Genomic DNA, 20,382 nt, shown 5'->3' with positions numbered 1-20,382 from the left:
TAGAACGAGAATTTGCATGCAAAATTTCTTTTACATTTTGCTTTGTTAAGGTAGGGGCTATGTTTCTAGAATTTAGCCGGGGGTTATTTTGCTTAGCCCCCCCCCTGAAAAATTATGGGGGCTGTACCCCTCTGCACACTATGGGGGTATACAATATATCGGCCAAGAAAAGAGTTTTGTTTTCCTAGGATATTTTCACATTTACTCAAAGTTACGAATCAAAGGTTGATATATGATATCGTGATATCGTTTGCTAACTCGTCAATTTTAATTCGCAAGCTTTTTCACATTGGATTGACGCGGATGTGGAGAAAGATCGGTCAGAAAGAGGAAAAGAAAAACATTTTTTTGCTTATATCAGCATAATATAACAATAGGAAGACATTGTTCTGATATGAAAAAAATGTACCTGGTATGAAATGGAAACACTTATGTAAAAATAAAACTGACTGACTTTTCCAAAAACGGAAAAAAAATTAATGACGCATGTTTAGATTTTATATTACTTTCTTCACATGAAGAGAAATCAAAAAAAACTTTCTCACTATTAAACGAAAGAAAATTGGGGAAAGAAATTTAAAGAACCAATCAAAAAAAAGTTTGAAGGCTGTATCGTAATTTATTATTGAAGAAATTTTAGTACTTATATTACATGTGAGAAAAGTAGTTGGCTTTCTTGATTATTATATTGATGATTCTGTGAGAAAAAGAATATCAACTGATTTGTGGATGTTTCTCGTATAGATATGGTGTAAGTTATTGAAGTTTCGGACAGTTGACTCTCGCTAATTCGAATTCGAAAGGTGGACATAATTTGTTCGAATAACAGAGAGATTAGAATAGTAATAAAGCGTTTTATAAGCGTTTGTCATTTGACGGGGACTGACATGTCGTTTGGATTATAGAAAGATTCGAATTAGAAGGTTTCAATGTACTCTAAGAGAAAATGGGGTAAAGAACAAAACAATACTCCGATGGTGAAGAGAAGGCCGCCCACGTTTAAGCTCTCAAGAAACGGATCCATTCCCATCGAGAAGATTTAAGTCCGCCTCTCAAGTACATCATTCCCAGTCGGGCTCAACTGCCCTTCCTCTTTAGTCGAAAAAATTATGGTTGCACCCATAAAACAAGGGCTGGTGTTTAGGCCTCCTGCTGCGAAATACCTCTTGACGCGGTCTGGAAAAATTCCTCAATCCAACTTCCAGCTGTTGAAACTCATCCCGGCCTTCAGAGCTTAAGCGTGTCACAAGTTTAGCAGATAAATTAGTTATTGAAGTTAAGTAGCCTTTACATGTCGAGAGCTCCCTAAAGTGTTATTCGCTATATTTTTATAACTAGGTCACAGTGTGGATTTAAACCACACTGAAACGACCGCCTTCCATCACGCATCACGCTCGCAAAAGAGCGCGCGCACATTATTAGCGCCTACATGTCATCTCCAGTACATTTTAGATTATTCATTGAAAATAGATTACAATATAGTCATTTTTCATGACTCGATTATTCAATTCCGAATAAAAGACATTCAGGGAAAAAAAAGAGAAACACCTGGGTAATCTAGTTAAAAAAACAGAAAGTAAATGGCAGACAAAGTAATGAGCCAAGGCAAAACGAGATTAGCGTACCACTATGAAAGAAACCGCCTCCGGCGGTCGATTATTCTTTCCCCTAAAACTATCGAAATGGCCGATATTATACATATGGAACGCCGTAGCTGCCTTATGTAAAACATTCGATAAACTCTTTCGATGCGATAAATTAGTATATGTAATCACATGATAACGAGTGCAATTCGAGAATAATTGCACGAGTGATTTTTTTGTTATTAATTTTCCGAGTCCGAAAGGACGAGGAAAATTCGAAACAAAAAAGTCACGAGTGCAAATTTCGAATTGTACGAGTTATTATGTGATTACGAGCTAATCGCACAATGACTTTCACTATTTTTCCCCCGGGGGGGGGGTACTAGGGCAAGATGGGTTACGGGGATGCTCCGCTGGTCAGGGTACCTTTTTTAACCTCCATCAGTCCCAGGTAGGGTCGCAAAAACACCAAAATAGAAAAATCAGTCCCTCGTAGGGTGCCTATTTTTGGAAAATTTGGGGAAAAAGTAGAAAATTTGAGAAAATTTTGTAATTTCAGTCCCTTACAGGGTCACTTTTTTCGCAAATTTCGAGTCCCACGTAGGGTCCATATTTCGAACCTCAGCGGAGCACCTCCGTTGGTCGACAAGGGTAGTACCCCCCCCCGGGACTTTTTCCCAGTTAGGAAAGTAAATTACAGAAATTACACTGAGAGTTTTATATTTTTCTCTTCTCCCTGTGTCTTTCTTTTATTGTTGTTTATTGATTTTCTTTCTCGCAAAATAAATTTCGAATGCAATTAAAACGTTCGATGCAAAAAAAGTGAAATCAATTTTGTAAACATTACAAAATTGATTCTAATGTTTTTTCTTACGATTTTTTTTCATCGAACGTTTCAATTGCATTCGAAATTCATTTTGTGAGAAAGAAAATCTATAAACAACAATAAAAGAAAAACAAAAGAGAAATAATATGAATTGTAATTTGCTTTCCTAACGGGGAAAAAGTAGTGAAACTCATTGTGCGATTAGCTCGTAATCACATAATAACTCGTACAATTCGAAAATTGTACTCGGGATTTTTTTGTTTCGAATTTTCCTCGTCCTTCCGGACCAGGAAAATTAATAACAAAAAAATCACTAGTGCAATTATTCTCGAATTGCACTCGTTATCATGTGATTACATATACAAATCATTCGATTATGCGATAATTCATTCGATAAATTCTTTCGATGCGATAAATTATTTGATAAATCATTCGATGCGATAAAATATGCGATAAAAATTTCGATTATGCGATAAAATATTTGATAAAAAATTCGATGCGATAAATCATTCGATAAATTATTCGATGCGATAAAATATTCGATGCGATAAATTATTTGATAAAAAATTCGATGCGATAAATTATTCGATAAAAAATTCGATGCGAGAAACCATTCGATAAATTATTCGATGAATTATCCGATCGGTCCTTACCCGATATTTATACTTTTGGTGGAAACGGCGCACCGGAAGGGTGAAATCATCGATCGAAAAGAAAAAAACCGACCCATAAGGTCCGCACATACCCGTCACCCGTTTTTGCCTAAGTAACCCCCCCGGGCTAATTCATGGTCATTTAAAAAAAGTATACAATAGAGATGACGCGTTCTAGAAAAAATAACAAAATTGTTTCATTACAGGTTTAACGACCAACCAAATCAAAGAAGAGCTTGTAAAAATTCCAGTTTGTCCGATTTTTAGAGATTTCAAATTTAGAAAATGGTTAGAATACCAAAGAAAAAAATCCTCCTAGATTTCGATTTTGCTGAACCAACATCCCATCAGATTACCTCTTTCTATCCCTTTTTGGCCTTTACTCATGGGCCCCGGCGAGCCATTTTGAGTGAGGGGGCCAACTTTTTGGAAAAAAATCTCGCCCACCATGGTTGGGCGACGAAGAAAATTTTTCCTCAAAACACCTTAAAACGATATCTATTTGGGGAGAATAATAGTTTTTGTGGTTTGATTTGGTCTCAAACCAGCTTAAAATAGTAACTCTAAAAAACGTACGACATGGTCTACCAAAAAGTGGGGGGCCATGGACCCCCCGGCCTCCCCCCCCGTTGACGGGGCCCATGTTACTTTCTGTAATGAAATTGATAGAGCAAGAGATACCTTTGACTTTCCCCTAAAAATTAAAAGAACTGGTACACACTAAAGTCACTGACATAGTGTAATTTAATCCATTAATTACTTACTTAATTACTTAAAAGTTGAACACCAACTGCCAGCAAAATGGTCGATGTTTTCATTCATATCCCCCCCCCCACACACGTTGGGGTTTTGCGTTTTGAAAGATGTGCCGTTTCCACCAAAAGTAAAAATATCGGGTAAGGGCCGATTGGATAATTCATCGAATAATTTATCGAATGGTTTCTCGCATTGAATTTTTTATCGAATAATTTATCGCATCGAATTTTTTATCGAATGAATTATCGCATAATCGAATTTTTTATCGAATGATTTATCGCATCGAATTTATTTTCGAATAATTTATCGCATCGAATATTTTATCGTATCGAATAATTTATCGAATGATTTATCGCATCGAATTCTTTATCAAATATTTTATCGCATAATCGAAATTTTTTTCGCATATTTTATCGCATCGACTGATTTATCAAATAATTTATCGCATCGAAAGAGTTTATCGAATGAATTATCGCATAATCGAATGATTTATCGAATAATTTATCGCATCGAAAGAGTTTATCGAATATTTTATCGCGTAATCGAATATTTTATCACATAAGGCAGCTACGGCGTTCCATATATACATTTTAAAATAGGATTATTTCAGGTTTAAGAAGAAACCATAACAAGCTATTAAAGTTAATCCTACATCAAAGGCCTAATCCCGCTGTAAGTAAACAAATTCCTCATAACAGACAAAGAGGTGAAAAGAATGGATTTCAAAAAATTGGATTTCAAAATCATTGAAAAAGAGAACTCGGCCCAGAAGGATTTCAGATCTAGCGAGTCTTAGATAAGATTCACTCTTCTCGAGATGAAAAGACACGTTTTGAGAAAGTTTGAGATTTTGTTTTTGATTTGAAGAGTGACTTTTTGGAAAACATATTTACGTCCATGTTAATTTATTGTTAGATTAATTATTCTTTTTGTAAACGAGGTCCCGCAATCACGCCAAAAGATCGTTTTTGAAAAGGAGAGAAACGAATGGACCTTATAAATGAGGATATTTAAAGGAGCTAAATAAGAGATCACTTCAGGGTGGTGTGGCAAACCAAATAAAAGTTTTTTAACTTTCATTCATGCATCTTATCGTATAGAACTTAAAAAAAAACAAGTTCAAAAGAACCTGATTTGAAAGATGAAGGGGTCTCATATATATGCACGAAACACACCAAATGAAAATGAATTCAAGAGGTTTAAAACGATTTCTATTGTCATCTCATTAGTCTTTTAGGGCTAGTAATTTTCACCTTCAAAGCCTTCTACTTTTAGCACTTTTAGTAAATAGCGAGTTTATGTATTTACACTTTTGAGGACGGTAGAGTGACTGCAGCGATTTGGAATAACCTGCAGTTCTGACCCGTAAAATCGAGGACGGTAAATAAAAGTGCGGATTTACCGTCGTCCTCAGCTGGTCAGGATCTATTCAAATTAGAACCTTACCGTCTCCGTCGCAGAAAAACACACATACATAAACTCGGTAATAAAGAGAGGGGAACGGGAAAAGAATCTTTGAAATTCAATCTGATTAATTTTTCAGTTGACGGAATTGATACCGAAAATCAAATTGAACATCAAGAAGAACAAGAATAATAAGTTTTAAGATGTTGAAGCAATCCAAGTAAACGTTGATGATTACATACTACACTACTTTAAGGGCAGAAAGTTTCGCGGACAGAAAGTTTCGCGAAAAAGGATCAAAATCGCGAAAAACGCAAAAGTTTCTGTCCGCAAAAGTTTCTGTACGCAAAAGTTTCTGCCCTTAAAAAGTATTTAAATTAAATATTAGTATCAAGTTGAATCAAACTTCAAAGAAAAAGGGCAGGACATGAAGAACCCATCAACCTTGTACCTCCATCTGATATGGTTTATTATCACATGCGCAAACGGCAGCACCTTCAACACGACATACAAGACCACACTATTCGCTATGAAGCAACGACCTTACAATAACCTTGTTATAGAGTTACTAGAAAGAAGTACAATGTTGTTATGTGATCACATCATCCCATACCCCGATACATCCAGAATCCACTATACGGAAAGTCATAAAAAACTAGTTGATTTGCTTACTCAGAAAAACAGCACTCGAATCTTGGAAATGTTGAATTTGAACAAAGCCCAAACTAACATCAATCACAATCTCCTAATGGTCGGTCCAACAACGTTCAACGATCTCAAAGACATAAATAAAGAATTTTACGATATCATTGTTCTCGTCAAATCCAAACCCGTTCTCATCTTACAAAAATCCAAGGTTCTTCTCCTCACAAAATTTTTACAAGCCTTCCAAAATTGTTTCACTGCAATTGTATTCGCTCTTTTATGCGCTACCATCGTCTGCACAGCCATTTGGGTGATTGAAATTCACTCAGTCAGTAAACATTTCCCTGATTCACCGGCTGTCGGTATTTTATCCAGTTTTTGGTTTACAGTGGTTACTATGACAACTGTGGGTTATGGAGACAAGACACCTAAACACCCTTTGAGTCGCTTTATTACTATTGTATGGATCATGTTTGGGTTAATGTTGGTGGCATTGATTACAGCGTCAGCGTGGAATTCAATCGATGAAGATTATGATACTGAAGGTATCCAATATTTGTTTACGGAAGAAGTTTTTCAAGGTCAAAGCTGAAATTTGAGAAGGTTTATGTGAAATTTTTCCTATTTAGGCCTTACCCGACTCTATTATTATAAAAAAGAAATGAAATAGAAACTATAAAATTTTTCCTTTGATAGCTCATACCCTGCGTTAAAGAACGTATGCTAAGTATGAAAGATTTGTTCATCATTGTTTCAGGTATTACGATTGGTGTTATTGACAGATCTGTAGAAGTCTTAATGGCCAACAAGACACTGATGGGTCGACCGAGAGCTTACGATGAATACGTAGACGTCATGCGAGCCGTAAAACAAGGCAAAGTCGATGCCGCATTAATGGAACGTTACGTTGCAGCTGCGTTTTTCGCAACCGGAGAATACGATGATCTGCTGATCGAGCGTGAATTTAATAGAGGTAATAACAAAAATTTAAGAAAATCAAATACAGTTAATTCTTTCTAATTTGAATTCATGATATTCATGACGTAATGTTTTCTACGGAAAGACCCCGGTTTTAGCCAGTAGTGGCAAATTTAAACTAGACAAAAGTTGTATAAAATTTGCAACTACTGGCAAAAACCGGGGTCTTTCCGTAGAAAACATTATGTCATGAATATCATGAATTCGAATGGGGTGTCTAATTTGTTCGAATTACATTAGGGAGATTCGGAATATAGAGAGTATTTTACAAGGGATCCCCTTTTCGACGGAAACTGAGATTTAATTCGAATTATAGAAAGACTCGATATAGCGAGAGTCTACTGTACAGAAGTGTCTCCATAACTGGAACCTTAGAATTTAGGCGTTTAATATGATAATGCGATAATTGTTACGGGATAATGTTAGTTTGTATGAAAATACGCTTTCCATCAGGGGGGGGGTCGGTACTAAAATCTCAGACATCATGATATTTAGTGACGTGGTGGTACTGCAAAAAAGCTCAAAAATAATTTTAGTACCATGTGTACTAAAATACCAAAAAGGGTGGTCCCTTAAAGAAATTTTTGAAAAAAATTAGTATTTTGTTCTAAAATCAGCCAAAATGGAGCATTTTTTTAACAATTTTGGAAAAAATTTGATTTTTTTTCAGGAATTTTCGAAAAAATCTTCAGAAATCTTTCAGAATTTTTCAAATTTTTTAAATATTTGTTGAAAATATTTTTATGTACAGTTCAGCACAGTTTAGTAATAAAATTATATTATTTTGCAGATTGATGCACTAAATTCGACTAGGTTTGTAACAATGACCCCATTTTGGTAAATTTAAAGCCGTAAAAGGGCAAAAAATGGGTGTTAGCGAAAATCCTTTTAGTACTCATGTATGTCTTACATTTTAGTACTGACCCCCCCCCCATGTTTCCATACCCTACTTTTCATAAATTTAGTACACCCCTTTCCTCGTACCCCACTAGGACCCCTTCCCAATTTAAAATTGGCCGAAATATAAATAATATAAAAATATGGAAATATCAATCCCCATTGAGTTTCCGTCCGTTATTTCTATCCCCACTGGCTGAAAAAAACCTATGGTCAGTGAGAAGGGGGTTTTTTTTCCAACAATCTCTGTAACTCGCATGTCTTACTAGAACAGGTTAATTGTCTGTTTCAGTTGACAGATCCTCACAAACCTGTGCCCGAAACTGGAAACCTCTAGTCCCCTTGCTTGTTACAGTCTATACAACCTCCATTTTTGATACATTTTTCTTCAGTTTTATTCAGTTCAAATAGTTTTAAGATGAGAGAGCTTTGGTGGATACCGTATGTCTTCTCTTGAATTACTCTGCCGGTAACGCCCTAAATTACTGATTAACAAATTAAGTTTCTGGGTCTTGTAAACCAGCTACTATGAGTATAAAACAATACAGTCAATTCTCTATAATTTGAACTTCTACTATTCGAATCTTTCTATAATTCGAACAAAAATGTTGGTACCCTCAACTAGAAATTAGTATAAGACCCTTTACGTAATTCGAATTTTTCTCTATTTCGAAGAAAATTCTTGGCCCTTTGATGATCGATGATCGAATTAGAGAGAGTTAACTGTAATTAAAATATTTCTTTTACGTGTTTATAGATATCACACTGAGGATGTTCGCACATTACAAGAAGAGTGTGGTAGGATGCAAAGAAAACGGGCTATCAATGAATTCTGAAGAAATGGAAGATGAAAAGGAAATTATCACAGATTTCATTGGAGACCCTTATAAAACGGAAAAGTATTTTCTACAACCGTTATCTCAGATTTTTGCAGGACAGGATAATGGATTGATGATATTTATGGGGTACACCGGACTGGTGATTGTTGTTTTAGCTCTGGTTGGTGAAATCATTTATAGAGTGAAGTTCTACTCTAGTAAAGATACACAACATGGAAGAAACAAACATTCACTTCAAGAAGAGGCGGAATATGAAATGAGATTCGAAGAGTTTCGTAAACAAGTTGAACGCTTTGTAGAAGTTGAAGTTCGATATCGAATGCGACGTGAATCACAACAAACAACTATTGCTAATAACAATGTGGCACATCTATCGGTTGATTGATTGTTGATTGTTCAAAAGTTTGATTCGTCAGTTCTTTGACTGCGACACTTTCTAGTGATTTACAATCTCAGCCAATATGAAAGGAATGAATAAGTGAAAATCAAAGAAGTAAGAAGTACGACATTTTAAGAGAAGCCTTACCAACATAAAACGGCAATTGGCAATTTTTTACGGTCGATCAAGCAAGGATAATAACTGCGGTTATCGTTGATCAGCCCCAAATCATCAACTTCGGATCAATCGTTAAAAAAATTTTGGTTTCGATTACCCACGAAAAATTGCTTCCAGTTAATGTCACGTTTAAACCGGAAAGAACGTGTAACAGCAATTATCACTGAAATGGTTGTCATACATCAAACTTACTCATTTGAGGAGTAATTTGACGTAAAAAAGCTTCAGTCGATTGAAAAATTCCAACTTTTACCCAAAAAGTCACAGTGATTTTTTTATTTTTCCTGTGTTTTCAACGGAATAGCTGAACAATAACCTATACTTTTTTTTGTAGCTGAAAACTAACTCAGCTTCTATTATAATATATAATACTACAAGATTTCATAATTGAGACCCAATAAAGGTATTTTTTCCCCTAAAAACATATTTATCGAGTGAAAACATAAAAGAAGCCGAGATACCTCTGATAATTTCCCATATCCGTTAATTGCCATTGATAATTCTTTAGCTGAGGGTTGAGAAGAGGACAACGTCTTCGAAAACTTTTGCATTAGTTTCTGTGAGTAATGTAAGAAAATAATTGTAAAATAAAAACATGCCATAACACTTGAATTTCGACTCAAATTGTCAATAATTCTTGTACAAAACAACAAACTAATGATTCTCTTTTGACGGACCTTTAAGTAAGTAAGTCTGCGACCGCAGTCGGAGGCGACCCGAGGGCTCCTCTTTCGATAGCTATCTACCCGAAGGTAGGGGAGGGCGCCACTCTTTCTCCCTGGATTTCTCCACTTACCCTTGATCCTTCTCTTAGTTGCTGAGCATCAAGCAGAGAGGCATCAAGTACCATTTTGGGAATCTTTGGTATGACCCGGCTGGGGGTTGAACCCACAACCTTGCGAACCGTAGCCGGATGCTCTAACACTGTACTACGGTCGCTACGATGGACCTTTAATAATTTGCTCAATTTCTATGTATTTTAACTCTCTTTAACCCCAAGCTTTTTTGATTTTTTGATTTTTGTAGCCCTGGGAAGGGGGGTAGAATTTACCACCCTCAATTATTTTTTATCTAGAGGAGCCAAAAAGCAATGAGGTAATCACAAAATTTCCACCTGTCAGAAAAGAGCCCAAATACATGGTTTACAAAAAATGTCTCTCATAGTCGAACCAATAAAGTTATTTGATTCTGTTTGAATATTCTGAAAGATATAAGGTGCTTCTTTAACATAATTGCCGGTTTTATATTTTCCATTAAGATTTTTGTAATAATACATGCTGAAGATGAGTAAAATGTTCACAATTTAATGATGACGTCAACATTTTTAATTTTTTTTTGTAATTTTTTTGAATTCACATTGTGAATACCTATCACGTGTCAAAATTTGAATTTGGTTGGGTATATTATAGTTCAGACCTATGTCCCTACAAATCTGTTCTCTCATAATAATTATTATAATAATAGTTCTCTTAATAAGATTTTATCAAAAGTCAAAATTTTTTCCCTGCGATATACACAAAAGAACACCAACGTGGTAGATTCCCCCCTGGGTTAAAAGGTGGGTCGTATACAGCTTGGACAAAAAAGAAAATCTTTTACCAGTAAAGTTGATGCATATTGTTTTTGTCAAACTTTTCCTTGCTCCGAAATGAAAACTGAGATCTGCAAAAAAATGGAAAAAATATTACATAAAAATTAAGTTAAGTTTAACAATAGAAAAAGGTGCTGGTGGCCACTTTCTGATAATGGATATATTTTTTTATGAAACTCGAAAAACAGAAGCACTTAAACTTTTAGAACTATAAAGTCCTTCTCAATTGTATGGAAAACTACTCCATCATTTTCAGCTTTTAGCTTAGTGACTTAGTGTTCAATTTTGATACCTGGAGTAACACGTAATTGACAGTATCCATTGCAAGATATTTGACATCACGATTCAGATGATCACTCCAATGGTTCAAGGCTTGTATTATTTCCTTGAAAAATGAAAGGTCACATTAGAAAAACAATATACAGCATTGTTACTTAAAATGTAAGTAGAATTATCTAATGTTATTTTCTAAATTTTAAAATAATAATTTTCATACTCTCAAAAATATAGATGAAAACTATTCAACTACCTCTGCATCTTTAGTTAAGTATTCTTTCCATAAAGTTCCATGTGTGTTGATAAGGTTCATTGCAGCTGAAATAATCAGTAAACGAATAATTAATGCAGCCAAAAGACTAGTCTAGGGCTCCCACCACCATTACAGGTCACAAAAGAGGGTTAAAACACTGATTTGACATTCAACAAAATAAATTAGCATTAAATACAAACAGTGAGAACTGCATAAGAAATCGTGATATGTTGCAATCAGCTTTTTAGTGATTCTGAGCAGAATGTCTGAAATTTATTTTCTGATTTTTTTTTACCCTTACAGGCAGGGACTGCCATCTTCCAAAAAGGACATACCCGTACTTTCACTTACCTAAGTATCCCCCTACCCGGAATATTGAATTCAGAAAAATCTAAACATTTCATATTTGAGTTTCAACTTAATTTCAAGCAGTATTTAAAATTGCAGATGTAGAACGATAAACTCGGGATACAGTATTTAAAACTTGATTGTTTGTGTTTGATGAATATATTTATAGAGATTACAAGGTTAAAACAAATAAAAAACCTTTTAGTACTTCATATCTTGAATAATCCTAAAAAAGTGAACGGTATGGTTATCAAACTATTTTTTCGTTACTTACTTTTTATGGCAGGGGGGGTCCATGTACAAAAAATCGGCTTGTATCATGGGGTGGGTGGGTGTTTTCAAATTTTTTTTGCTGTTTAGTACTTGTGTACAATACATGGGGGTGTCAGGGTCAAATTTCTGATTTGCTGTTTAGTATACGTGTACTATACAGGGGGTGTCAGGGTCAAATTTCGGATTTTCTGCTTAGTATTTGTGTACTAAAAAGCCAAAATCAAATCAAATTGTGATTTATTTTTGATTTTTGTCGAAAATTTTTTTAAATTCTCAATTGTTTTTGTCAATTTTCAAGAAAATTTTTATTATTTGTTTAAAATCGAAATTTGCTACAAAGTACTGATACATGCCGCTGTTTTGTACATGGACCCCCCCCCTGTTTATGGACATGATCAACTGAAGACTTTTCATCAAAACAAATAACTTGATATATTCCAAGTCTTGGTGTTGACTTTTGAACAAGAGATTTTAATGCTCTCAAGGTTTATTTAAGATTGTTTACATTCAGCATTTCCTGAGTCAGTCCTGAATACTGAACTCTTTCTGCTCTGAAAGATTTGTTCTTGTTCTCTTAAAAATCATTCTCGTAAAAGCATGTACTTTTTTAAGACATTTTGGTAAATTTTAAATTAGATTCTCGTTCTACAATGTAACATAATTCATTTATAAAAAATACCTTGTACATAAGAGACTTTTTCAAGTATTTGAACAATTCCTTGGTGGAGTTATCATCTAAATAAAGGAAAGGGTACAGTATAAGTAATACATCGGCCACATCACATCACACAGCCTTGTTATGAAAATTATTTCGTGACATTTCATGACAGAAATTGATTAGGACAACACAGCTTGGAAGGAAATTTTTAAAAACTCATCTAATAAATATTCCTTTTACAATTCCTTTGGACATCTTCATATATTGCAGCAAACATGACCTAGTATCTTTGGTTTAGTATTAGCCTGACTTGACATAAATTGATATAGAACTATCTTCTTAAAGTCTGTCCAGATATAATTGGCAGTGGAAACAAGAATGCCTGTAACTTTTGATAGTCAAATATAATTGTGAAAATCTTTTTTGTTTGTTTTACAGAATCAAAAGCGCTATATTTGAATGTATTTTTGGTTGAAAAATTCGCGATTTTTAGTGGTTTAATTTGCGATTGTAAAAATTGAGCTTTTTTTCTACTTATGCTATAACATTCATTTTTACACCAGTGGTAGTTCAACCTTAGGTTAAGAAGTTTGTTAAATTTCAAGGCAAACAGAAAAGTCCTTCGGAAGATATGGGTCCCGAAATACCCCTTGGTAGCACTTTTCTGTGAAATATCAAATCTCCAACTTATTACCAAAAACGGGGGCTGTGTTATCATTTTTGAACAGTGCAATTAAAAGTTGGAAAATGTTAAGTGTTGGTGCATTGGTATTATTGCTATCATTGATTATTTCGAAACGAAGTGAAATCATACAGTATAATTGTTTTTATTGAAAGGATAAGCATGAACTTATATTGCCTTTGTTATTTTTAAGTCATTAAAGAACTTTGCTAATTCCCAAAACACTAAACACTGTTTGGCTATGAGGTCATTAAAGAGATTGTAAAATGTGTTATGATCGAAAAACTGTTTCGTCAATCATATCACTACCCCCGTTTTTAGTAATAAGTTGGAGATTTGATATTTCACAGAAAAGTGCTACCAAGGGGTATTTCGGGTCCCATATCTTCCGAAGGACTTTTCTGTTTGCCTTGAAATTTAATAAACTTCTTAACCTAAGGTTGAACTACCACTGGTGTAAAAATGAACGTTATAGCATAAGTAGAAAATAAGCTCAATTTATCCAATCGCAAATTAAACCGCTAAAAATCGCGAATTTTTCAACCAAAAATACATTCAAATATAGCGCTTTTGATTCTCTAAAACAAGCAAAAAAAAATTCAATAATTATATTTGACTATCAAAAGTTACAGGCATTCTTGTTTCCACTGCCAATTATATCTGGACAGACTTTAATTTCAATATTTTACTGTACCTAACATTTCAGAATGAGTCTTTAAGAAGCTTGCAAACCCTTTGAAACATCCAGCAATGACTGGCATCTCAGGTTTTTTCTTGGTGATCTGAAAAGGGATGACATTTGAACATTAAACATTATTGCTGAAATATTCAAAGTATTTAGTGAGGTCTGTTAGCACAAAAATACTTCAGATGGTGATAAAAGCATGAAATTCAGCACAGATGACCCTTAGAGGGTCTAAAACTTAATTTTAAACAGTCACACCAAATTTTGCCACCTGGCCACCTGCCAGATGACGTCATCAGGTAGCTGGGCAAAGATTTATTTTTTTGAAAATATTCAAATTCTGATGGTTCCAGCGGAAAGAGCATGAAATGCTGATGAAAATCAAGGTATAAAACATGCCTTGAAAATCTTTCTATCAAAAGTTATGAAGGTTGAAAGTTTTATGATGATGTCATCATAAGCCTTTCCAGGCAAAACCTAAAAATCCTGTAATAACGGAACTAGTTGAATTTTGGTGAAAATTTGGTGCTACTGTTTAAAATTAGGTTTTAGACCCTCTAAGGATCATCTGAGCCAAATTTCATGCTTTTATCACCATCTGAAGTATTCTTACGTTTTTATGTGCTACCAGACCTCACTAATTATATTATTAATTTCAGAGCTATTACCTTAAAGGAAATAATTTTCATAGGAAGTAATTTTCGTAAAACCTATTTTCCTGGTGCGAGGATAATAATTTGGCGCATTTTACAGAACTAATTGTCACGGTTGACACCCACTTTTTGACAAATTTCTTTCATATTCCTAGGGATTCTTGAGGATTATTAGTAAATTTGCATACTGCAGAACTAATAATTTGGTAGACACCAAAAAATGCCTTAAGGTATATAAATTTTGACAGCAGAGAATATTAAATAACTAGGGTAATAATAGAAAATAACAATAAAATTTTTTGATTCTATTAGTCTAAGTTGGTTTGATGAATTGGTACATAAGAAAAATACCAACCTCCATTTCTTGTTTGAGTGTTGGTAAATAAATTCTTGGAATTCTCCTCAGCTTTTCTTCACCAATCAGATCAGGAAACTTTTCACATAACAAACCAATCAATGAATGGATGGCACTTTTCACTATAAAAAATAAAGACAATAAGAGATCTTTCTATGAGTTTGTCTATTTTCCTGTGCATGCATGGCAAGATTATGATGAGTGTGTACAATCTGTTGCATTTAACACGATTCTTGAAAATGTATTCCCTTGAGGGAAGAAATTTTCACGGAATTTAATTTAAAAAGACCAATTTTAGAGGTGATTTTTTAATCCTGAAATATATTTGTGTTTCACTAAATTTAATTTTGTGGATTTGTCAAAAAACCCTAGATTAAATTCTGTGCTCAGCAAAATTTCTTCTCGCAAAAATTTCTTCCCTATTCAGGTAGCTCAAATAGGATGATTTTATTACGTTTGACCTGCAAAACCTATGGCATGTATTGGTCCAGTTCAGCCCTGTGAATTCAGACAAAATCATATCGGCACTTAAGTGCCGACCAAAACCGGCAGTAGGCCGGCAAAATTTTGCCAACCTAGAGGTCATTTTAGGTCGGCAAAGCCATCCTAAGTAGCTTGTTTAGGTCGGCAAAGACAAAATAGAAAGAAAATTAACGAACTAACAAATTCAGCTGCTCTATAATTGTGTTATTAAGTTTTATGTTTTATAAAGAGAATGGAATGAGGCTCGATTATTATGTGTTATCAAATGATAACACAATTAGACTAACCTAACAAATAATATTTTTCCTCTTTAGGTCGGCTTTGCCGACCCAAAACATTTCTTTTGTCGGCACGCTGACCTAGAGTGTAAATTACGTCGGCAAATAAAAGCCGACTTCAGCTCAAGTTACGTCGGCTTTCAGGTCGGCATTGCCGAATGCCGACCTGGATTCACAGGGCTGAGTTCTTGAATATAAAAGATGTCCATCAAAATAAAATCAGGCATCATAGATTTGCAGACTTACACGTTGCACTGACAGTTCTTTTGAGGCATTCAGACCAAACTCTAAAACAACAAAAATCAGCAGAGAAAATAATTAAAGTCTATTCACGATAAGTGTGCACTCTTTTTTCTTTTACTTATAACTTTTGAAGGAATTCTTCAATCTTTATAAATTTGGTATCATTAGAAAAATATCAGTGAGTGGAACAATTTGAAATAAAAAAGATGAAAATGAAGAGAAAAAAAATGAAGATCTTGAAGAAAAGTGCTATAACTATCATTTTCACCGAAGTGAATCCTTGATCACCGAACGTCATCATCAAAAAATTTCTGAAAATAATCATTCTGTCAAAAGATATCAAATAAAGTTATAAGCTGATTGACATATAAAAACGCTGTTTTCTGCTGTTTTTTGGGGTCAATCATTTTATTAGCTTTGTATTATAACTTTATATTGAATGAATATTTTTGTGAAATTTCTTCACAGTGATGACCTCTTAAGATCAAAGAATCTCTCCAGTGAAAATGAAAGTTATAGCACTTTTCTGCAAGATCTTCATTTTTTTCTTTTTTATTTTCATTTTTGTTCTTAGAATTTTTTCAAAGATTTTTTTATTTCAAATTGTTCCACTCACTGATATCTTTCCAACAATACCAAATTTATAAAGATTGAAGAGTCCCTTCAAAAGTTATACGTAAAAGAAAAAAGAGTGCACACTTATCGTGAACAGACTTTAGTACCCATGGATTGTTCCAATGGAAGATTAACATCAACCAAGCATTACATGGTCCTTCATTAGATATTGCGATTTATTAACTTGCGGCGAGGGAGTGATATTCAATGATTCACAGACATGCAATTATGTTAACAATAATCTGGAGATATTCTAAATGCAAGGCTAATTGCAAACCCCATGTGGTAGACAATGTTTTCATTATCAAACCAATTAAGAAAATCTCTTTCAAAAACTGATGTAAGAAAATATAGGAAGCTATTTCATTTTCTAGCAAGAACTGGTACGTAAAAGATTGTAAGACATTCCAGCATGAAATGATACCTTTGACTGTGCAATAACCGATGTGATATTACATGGTTGTAAGTTACATTAATAATTTTTATATATGAAGGTTAAAACATATATAGTAATAGTTTTTTATACAGCACAAGATTCGAATTAACAATTTAAAAGTGCATCGAACTTTATGCACTTTTTAGCTAATGAAATTCTTCAGTTTTCACGATGTGTTTTTATAATTATACGATGCATTTTCCACTCTATAGACTAATTTAAAGGCCAAATAGCAGTTCTATTTGCTTGGAGGCTCAAAATATTTATTTCAATTTATCATTTTGTATCGTGTTTTTGCTGAGTTTTTAAGTTTTTTGCTTCATGCATTTCCTAAGACGCATCGTGAATCGTGATACGTTAATTCAAACCATTCAGCAATTTTAAACTACTATTGAAAAAGGTTCTATGAATTTCAAAGATTGGCATACTTTTCAATCAAATCTTTGATTCCAAAGCTTTCATCAAAATCACCAATGGTAACAATCTAAAAGAGTGAATGTTGGTGAAGATTTAAGAAAAATACTAATCCATGTACCAACAAACAAGACATTGTTTCACTCAAAAGCAAACATAGGAGTGCTTAATTGAAAGAACTAATCACACAAAGACAAATAAAGACAAAAGACAAATATTTTGAACTTTAAAATTATTACCTTTGAAATCACATTGATGCTTTCTGTTCGCACTTTCACTGATTGATCGCAGATCATCATTGATAGACTTTGATCCTATAGACAGGTTTCAAAGATATGGTATTTGTCTTATTGCATAAAATGAATCAGGGATCGAATTAGCGTATCGCATTTTTGGATTACTTACAAGCTAAAAATTGAAAATTGATCCATTTTAGGATGCAAAATCATGCTCATCAAAAAATCGCGATGCACTTTCTATCCCTTATTTCGATGCCTGTGAATATTGTTTTTTGCTATTAACTTATAAAATGGCTATAAATGAATGTTTTTGGGATAGAATCAAGATGTTGAATAAAAGGAGATAACGGCTGTTACTATACTGATTGGATAGATCTTCTCACCTTCAAGTTCTTAAGTTGATCAATAGTGTAGCGTTTTGAGTTGGAACTGATGAACTCCACAAAGAATCTTTGTATGTCTGCTTTAACATTTTCAAACTATTAACAAAATAAGGTTAATTAGAACAAAAACAACAAAACTTTTTCAATTATAAAAAAAAACAAATTCTTAATGCCAATAAAAGTAAAGTAAAGAGAAAATCACAAAAAACTCAATAATTTCTAATCATCTTTAAATACTTCTCTGAGCCCAACTGCAAGTTTCAAAAACTTTACAAGTCCATTTTGTTCATTGAAGAGTAAACTTGAGCAGTAAGCTGTATAATAAAAAAAACAAGATAAAAACATCAGTATCTGGCAAAATATTTAGATACTCTTTAATGTCTGGCCTGAGGTTAGGATATGCAAAGACAGTATAGCAGGTAAATAGTCCTTTAGGAGATGACATTACCATTTTAGTTTTTCCTTTTGTTTATTTCAGAGAAATTCAGTCATAACCCTGCATAACCATTGAAATCCACAAGAAAAAGAACTGGAGTAAACGTCAAACGATAATGGTAGTGCCATCTCATAAAGGACTATATAATTGTAGTAGGATTAAGTTAATTTGAAAAAAAGTCAGCTATAACTTGCTGCCTGAGTAAAAAAAAACTGTAATACTAGAAATATAATAAATATTTAGTGTTTTCTGTGTAATTAGCGGTCTTACCAACTTCTTGTGGAGAAACATCCAGAGAGAAACCAAATATGTCCTTTGCAATCAGAGTAGCTTTCCCACCTCTTGCTGAATCTTGCAATTTCAGACAAGAATGCAAGCTAGATAAACTTGTTTTTAACGGCTCTCCCATTATTTTTCACATACTTTAAGTATAAATATCTTAAAATAAAGGTGAGAATTATTTTATGAAATAATTGACTACATTAATCTTTTTCTACTTCAGTGAATGGGAAAAAGAAAAAAATATACATATACATATTTTTATCTTTGTTTTGCAGTGCATTTAAGGTGGTCGTTAGATTGTCTCTTTACCCTTTTCTATTTTGTAATGGTCATTACTTTTAATTTGCTGTGTTTCTGAAGGCGATTGAGTGCTTCCCTTTAAAAGCCATCAGCAGTAACAAGTATGTATTCTACCGGGTGCACCAGAAAAAAGTATACAGGTTTGTCGAGATATTGTGAGCTTTAGGATTTAAATTTTTTGTTCATTCTTTTTTTATCGTAAAGAGGATGCTCTAACTTGAATTTTGAGCTACCAGCATAGTTCGGAAGGGGGTCACTACCCCACCTACCCTAGAGCTACCCCCCTACCCTAGGTTCTTCCCCCTTTTAAAATTTGATGCTACCCCCCTCAAAATTTTAAAATCCTACAAAAGAAAATAGAACACACTGCATTGCGAAAAAAATAGAATCATTTTGAATCGAATGTTTCAAACATACTAAACAATTAATAAAGAAGACGTTGCATTGTAAATTAAAAATAAAACTTCTAATTTGGGAAAACACAAAAAAAAACATACCACTGACATCTTACCCCCCCCCTTTCTAGATGAACCCCCCCCTTTCTAAAAACTTCCCCCTTTCTAGAAAAAATTCTCTTACCCCCCCCTTTCTGAGATTTTCTGAACATCGCTACCCCCCCCCCTTTATAAAGGGGGGGGTGCGAACTATGTCATACATTAAATTTGAAAAAGTAGTTTGGAAGTTATTTAAAAAAAACTTTTTTTCCATGTCGAAATTTCAAATATCCAATAGTTTCCAATTCCAAAATTAATCACAGGAACTTCAAAAACCAAATTTAGGAATATCAGACGAATATCAAACGAATAGACCTTTTTTTAAAGAGGCAGCCATGTTGAATAATTATGTACTCCAGCATAAAAACAATGATACAGCCATGCATAATTTTTAAAATATGCATGATACAGTAATTATGACGACCCTCGACATGGCCCGAGAATTCTCGGACCAAAACTTTTATTGGAATTCGCATAAAGCCTGAGCTGGCCCGAGATTTCGGGCCGTGTTCGGGCCACACGCGGGCCACGCACAGGCCACACTCGGGCCAATTTTTGAAAACCTGATTTAAACAGGCGTGTAATTTCAGGACTGAATTTTTTTAACATTTTTTTTGAGAAAAACTTGGTTTCTCTTAATTATATTTTAAATATATGAATGTTGTAAATTCATATAAATATTAGATGTCTTATTTGGTATGAAAACATAGTTATAAATATACTTAGGCTAGTAAAGTGGTCCTGGTTTTAAACTGAAGCGTGTCCACGCATTGAGTTTAAAGCCCAAAGGGCTAGAGTTCAATCTCTAACCTTTCTCAGGCAAGAAAAAGTGAAGCCTTAAAAAATGCGCTGCATTTTTGACGACAGA

At 33.9% G+C, this 20,382-nt stretch overlaps 3 protein-coding genes across 3 annotated transcripts in view; 1 reads left to right on the top strand and 2 right to left on the bottom strand.

The window, feature by feature from the left end:
• LOC136813972 (DNA-dependent protein kinase catalytic subunit-like) overlaps positions 1–9,688 on the bottom strand; it is a 159,395-nt gene extending 149,707 nt beyond the window's left edge. Inside the window, exon 1 of the mRNA XM_067070485.1 lies at positions 9,599–9,688. Within this exon, the coding sequence (XP_066926586.1) occupies positions 9,599–9,688 (90 nt within the window). The remainder of the gene's footprint in view (positions 1–9,598) is intronic.
• LOC136813915 (uncharacterized) lies at positions 5,582–9,427 on the top strand. The gene is made up of 3 exons (XM_067070429.1): positions 5,582–6,412; positions 6,625–6,840; positions 8,500–9,427. Exons 1-3 carry the CDS (start codon positions 5,650–5,652, stop codon positions 8,964–8,966), a joined length of 1,446 nt encoding a protein of 481 aa, XP_066926530.1. The 5' UTR covers positions 5,582–5,649; the 3' UTR covers positions 8,967–9,427.
• LOC136813916 (DNA-dependent protein kinase catalytic subunit-like) lies at positions 9,608–18,874 on the bottom strand. The gene is made up of 14 exons (XM_067070430.1): positions 18,709–18,874; positions 18,240–18,316; positions 18,003–18,098; positions 17,620–17,694; positions 17,395–17,450; positions 15,919–15,959; positions 14,912–15,033; positions 13,913–14,000; positions 12,558–12,613; positions 11,804–11,831; positions 11,258–11,322; positions 11,021–11,113; positions 10,737–10,799; positions 9,608–9,694 (listed from the first exon to the last, which is right to left on the bottom strand). Exons 1-13 carry the CDS (start codon positions 18,845–18,847, stop codon positions 10,764–10,766), a joined length of 972 nt encoding a protein of 323 aa, XP_066926531.1. The 5' UTR covers positions 18,848–18,874; the 3' UTR covers positions 9,608–9,694; positions 10,737–10,763.
• Positions 18,875–20,382: the final 1,508 nt, after the last annotated feature.

This window comes from Clytia hemisphaerica, unplaced genomic scaffold, assembly GCF_902728285.1.
Source record: "Clytia hemisphaerica strain Z4C2 unplaced genomic scaffold, Clytia hemisphaerica genome assembly, whole genome shotgun sequence".
NCBI classification, from domain to species: Eukaryota; Metazoa; Cnidaria; class Hydrozoa; order Leptothecata; family Clytiidae; genus Clytia; species Clytia hemisphaerica.
Note: the sequence above shows the minus strand (reverse complement) of the source record. Positions and strands in the feature narration are given on the sequence as shown.